This window comes from Prionailurus bengalensis, chromosome C1 (assembly GCF_016509475.1).
Source record: "Prionailurus bengalensis isolate Pbe53 chromosome C1, Fcat_Pben_1.1_paternal_pri, whole genome shotgun sequence".
NCBI lineage: Eukaryota > Metazoa > Chordata > Mammalia > Carnivora > Felidae > Prionailurus > Prionailurus bengalensis.
Genome location: NC_057345.1, coordinates 20,516,676 through 20,521,597, shown reverse-complemented (window position 1 = coordinate 20,521,597; position 4,922 = coordinate 20,516,676). Strand labels below are relative to the sequence as shown.

The 4,922-nt window shown below is 59.2% G+C and overlaps 1 protein-coding gene across 2 annotated transcripts; it reads left to right on the top strand.

The window, feature by feature from the left end:
- The first annotated feature begins 229 nt into the window (after positions 1-229).
- Positions 230-4,425, top strand: CD164L2 (CD164 molecule like 2). Of its 2 annotated transcripts, XM_043574182.1 has the most exons (6): positions 230-380; positions 845-1,012; positions 1,113-1,184; positions 1,791-1,835; positions 3,410-3,554; positions 4,097-4,425. In XM_043574182.1, exons 1-6 carry the CDS (start codon positions 293-295, stop codon positions 4,101-4,103), a joined length of 525 nt encoding a protein of 174 aa, XP_043430117.1. In that variant the 5' UTR covers positions 230-292; the 3' UTR covers positions 4,104-4,425. The 2 variants fall into 2 exon arrangements, with proteins under 2 accessions (XP_043430117.1, XP_043430118.1); XM_043574183.1 differs by lacking the exon at positions 4,097-4,425 and having other exon boundaries at positions 3,410-3,558.
- The last annotated feature ends 497 nt before the right edge of the window (positions 4,426-4,922 follow it).

The window sequence follows — 4,922 nt, the reverse complement described above, 5'->3', positions numbered from 1 at the left end:
GGACCAGGTGTGAGGCTAGCGTTGGATCCCGCCCCCTTTTGCCCGAGCCCCGCCCCAGATCGCCCAACCGTGTTCCACCAGGCCACACCCATCAACCACGCCCCTACCTGGCCCCGCCCCCGACGACCTGGCCCCACCCCGGCCGCGCCAATGGCTCCGCCCCAGAGTGACCACGCCCATCTGGCCACGCCCAGGTTGCCCGGGTCTCGCTCCCCACACCCCAGCGGAGCCGAGTCCGGGAGGGACGCATCACACCAGCTCTCTCCGCCGACCCCCAACCCCCGCCCCGCCCATGGCCGCGCCGGGACCCCGCGCCTTACGGGCCGCGCTCTGTGGCGGCTGCTGCTGCCTCCTCCTGTGTGCCCAGCTCGCTGTGGCTGGTAACGCGGACCAGGATCTGGTTGAGGGCCCAGCCCGGGCTGGGGCAGGGGGAGCGTGCCCTTCATCCAGCCGCGTCTTCTGGAGCAGTCTGGCCTGGGGGTGGGGGGCAGGAGGGGACTTTCCAGACGAGTTCGGGGCTCTAGGGGTAGTTGAAGGGGGTTCTAGCCCTGTGTGGAGCTAGGAGTATGTAATAGGCTCCAGGGGTTGGGGGATTAGGGGCTTCAGGTGTGTCTGGGGGCAGCAGTTCTGCACGGATCAGGGAACCCCAGGTGTATGCAAAGGAAGGGGACTCTGGATGAATGTGGGGGAGGTTGTGGGTGTGTGTAGCCATGTGTTTGTGGAAACTCCAGGTGTGTAGTGGGGCTTAGCGGATCCAGGTGAGTGTATGTGTGCAAACCGGGGAGAGCCACGGTAGTGGGGAAGCGGCTGCAGCTCAGTTTCAAGGAGTTGCTCCCACTCCCAGGTAAAGGAGCTCGAGGCTTTGGGCGGGGAGCCCTGCTCCGCATGAACATCTGGCCAGCTGTCCCGGGGGCCTGCAAACAGTTCAAGCTCTGTGAGCATTGTGTGGAGGGGCACAAAGCACACAACCTCTCTGGCTGCGTGTGGGAGCAGTGTCAGCCAGAGGAGCCAGGTATGGAGTTGGGCCCTCCCCAAGTCAAGTGTCCCCAGTTCTGCACCTCAGAGCCTTGGCCGCTCTCCCCAGATCCCGCCCTTACACCTTCTCCCACCAGGACACTGTGTGGCCCGAGCTGAGGTGGTCAAGGAAGGTTGCTCTGTCTACAACCGCTCAGAGTCGTGTCCAGGTAAGAGGACTCCCGCTGGCCTAAGTTGGAGAGAGGGGACTACGGTGTCCCCAAGCTAGAGCCTGCCCTTCAGGAAGGAATCGGCCTCTTTCCAGGGTCTCCAGTGACTCCAGGCTCTGGGGGCTTAGGAGTCCTGAAAAGGGACTATATCGTCTGTATCTGGGAGCAGACTGCCCACGAAGTGGGGTCCACTTGCGTTTCTGCCTTTAGCTCACTGAGAAATCCCTTCCCCTTTCTGGCCTGTTTTCCCATCTGAAAATTGGCACAGCCAGAGGGTCCGGGACAGATGTGTAGAGGGGATGGAGGAGTTATCTTGCCTAACTTAAAACACAGGACTTCAGAATCAGAAGTTCAGAAGGGAATGGGGAGGGAGGGCTTGTTGGAGGGGGTGGCATCAGAGATGACCCTTAAAGGTAGAGATGGAGAGAGGCCACTTCTGGTGGAAGAGCTGTGTGAACTAAGGCTTGAAAGTATGTCAGGTGGACCTGGACCCGGACCAGGGAGCCTGATCTGAGTCAGAAGTCCGGCCGTTAGCCTGGGCTGGGGTCTCGGTGGGGGCCAGAGAATGGGAGGGCTGGCTTCGTATGGATTCCCTTGTCTTTCCAGCTGCCCACCACCACCCCACCTATGAACCAAAGACAGTCACAACAGGTAGGTGCTACCTGGGAGAACGGTAGCGGTGGGAGGACTAGAGTTGCCAGCAAAGACAGAGCCGGGCTCAGGCACTACGTGCTCTGTGACCTCAGCCCTGTGACTTCTGCTGAGAAGAAGTTTCCACATCTGTAAAATGGGTTGGGTAATCCCTCACAGAGTTGCTGCGAGAATTTTATGAGCAGGTGTACGGCGCCTAGTTCAATGTCTGACACATAGAAACAGTCGGGAAATGATGGTTGCCATCCCTTCTCCCCAACACCAGCAGTTCTGGGAGCTCGGGCTGACTCTCAGAACCTGCCCTTGGTGCTGAAGGGTGTGTGGCTCAGGTTGCCAACGAGGTGCAGCGCAGTGACTACCTGCCCACTGCAGCCCCCGGGTCCAGAGAGGGTCACAAAGCAGGTTCCTGGCAGAGCGGAAGCAAGAACTCTGCCCCTTGGTTCCCACTGCCCCTCAGGGCCTGGAGGTCACCAGACTTGGTAGGGATGGCTGCAGAGGCTTTTGGTTAATTAAAGCCAGAAACTTGATCTTGGAGGCTGAATTATTGATGGCCCAGCTCCCTCCGGCTGAGCCCCAGATCGGTCTTGGGCAGCCCATTTCTTCCCTCTCCTCCTCCCCCAGTGTCCTTCTCTGGGGCTCCCTGAGCTTGTAGCTGGGACCCCCTTTGCCCTTCCTATTCTCAGGCCCCCTTACACAAGTTATACCCTCCAGGAGGAGGACCCAGCTCCTAGCTGGGCCCCTCTCCAGTGCCCCAGAATGATCTTCTACCTCCAGTCCTGCCCTGCCCTGGCACCTGGCCTAGGGCCTGAAATCGAATCCGCGGTGGGAGTTGATGGCTAACATGGCACAGCTGGGAGCCACCCAGACAGCCTGGCAACCGTGGGCCCTAAGACAGGGCAGGGGAAAGGGTCAGGGGATGCTGTGAGACTGGCTCTGTCTTAACTGTGAGGTGACTGGACAGATCTCACCCTCAGAACCCAGCTTCTCCTTCTGACATACATCGTCTAGTCTCCATGGACCCACTTGGTAGGGTCCCTACCCTTGGAGGGACCCACTTGGGCCTCCCCTTCTTCCTTCTCTAAGGGCTCGGATGTTGGGTGACTCCAGGGTCCGGGGACTTAGGAGTCCTGAAAAGGGACAATATCCTCTGTATCTGGGCTTTGAACCCTGAGACCCGAGGCCAAAAGAAACTCTCAGCTGAAGGGCTCTAGACGCTTAACTTCTGGGTCTATCCTCACCCTGCCGGGCCAGCGTGGGATAGGGGGGCTGGAAGGGAGCTCACTGCTATCAGGACCATGTGATCCTGAGGCCCAGAGAGGACGTGAAAGACCTCAAGCCACAGAGCAACTGGGAGCAGAGCCAGGGCTGGAGCCAAGGCCTCACCCTCCCCTGCCCCAGACACTGCCCCTCCCAGCAGGCGCTTCCCAACTGCCCACAGGATTGGGCTGAACTTCTGAGCCTGCTGTTCAAGGCTCCCATTTTGAGGACTGGGGCCTCCAGGTGCCCTGGGCTGGTTATTGGGGTAGGGCTAGGATCCTGGTCCACAGTGGCCTGCTATGACCTGCACCCTGCAGGGAGCCCCCCAGTCCCTGAAGCCCACGGCCCTGGCTTTGATGGGGCCAGCTTCATTGGGGGCGTCGTGCTCGTGCTGAGCCTGCAGGCAGCGGCCTTCTTCGTCTTGCGCTTCCTCAAGGCCAAGGACAGCACCTACCAGACACTGTGAGTACCTGGCCTGCCAGTAGGGTCTCAGCTCACTTCCCCCACCTGACTCTTGCCCTTTAAGTGCCAGTGCACTGTCTTCTCAATGGGGCAGCACTAAGGGCAGGGCAGCGTGTTCCCCACATCATCACCCATGGGAGCCACGCTTCTCAACATGTGGGGTTCTCTCTGCCCCTTGCTGGCTGGGGCCAGGACTCAGCCTGGACCCTGTGTCTGAGAGCCCGACTGAGCCCATCTGTCTTTGTCCCTCATGCTGCCAGCAGAGAGGAGAACCAGTAGGTGACGTAACCCAGGCAAGCCTTCGTTCTGCAGCTCTGGGGCCGCAGGCAGGAGCCTGGGATGTGTGTGCGGTTTGGGTTTCCTCTAAGAAGGGGGGCTGCTCTGAGGCCCCCGTGTGCCGTGTGTGTGTGGTGGGGCGGGTTGCTGCAGCCTCCATTCAAGTGTGCTCTTCCAGCCACTGCCTGCTTCCTGGGGGTGGGGGTCCTCAGCCCGGCTGAGGCAGGGCCACTGCCCTGAGTGCCCTCTCTGTCTGGCCTCTGCAGAATCTGACCCCCTTCAGGCCTGGATTCCACACTGAGGGGAAGGAGGACGAAGAGGCTGCCCTCTCGGCCCCCTTGTAGGTGCCGGGGTGGGAAAAACTTTGGCCACCGATTTCTGGCCCCTGTGGGCATTAAGCAGGCTCAGAGCCTGGCAGCTGACATCCCCGCCTGTCCCGGGCCTGGTACCTGCAGCTGAGAGCATCCTCCACCCACCTCGCATCTTATCCATTATCCCTGTGGGCCCCCTGCCTGGCACGGGGTCTGTGCCTGCCTCTTCCCACCCACCTGGCACTGCCCCCAAATAAAGGAACTCTTTCCAGCACTGTGCTTCACATCCTGTGTCTTGGGCTGTGTGGATTTGTTGGGGTTGGGGTACAGCTGTTGTCCTCTCCTTAATGAGAATTCAACCTTGGACTGTTACTGTCGCTTTTTCAAACATTTTCAAGGGTGCCTGGGTGGCTCAGTCAGTTGAGCGTCTGACTTCAACTCAGGTCATGATCTCACTGCTCGTGAGTTCAAGCCCCACATCAGGCTCTGTGCTGACAGCTCAGAGCCTGGAGCCTGCTTCGGATTCTGTGTCTCCCTCTCTCTCTATCCCTCCCCTGCTCATGCCCTGTCTCTCTCGGTCTCAAAAATAAACATTAAAAAAAATTTTTTTTAAATATGTTCATTTGTTATACGTGTTTAACCCTCTTCCCCCGCCCTTTATAGATGGTCTGTGGAGGCTCAGAAAGGTAGATACACTTGCTCAAGATCATGCAGTAGGACAGGGGAGAGCTGGGATTTGAATCCAGGTTTTTCTGACTCCAGAATAAGCAGAAGTTCAGAG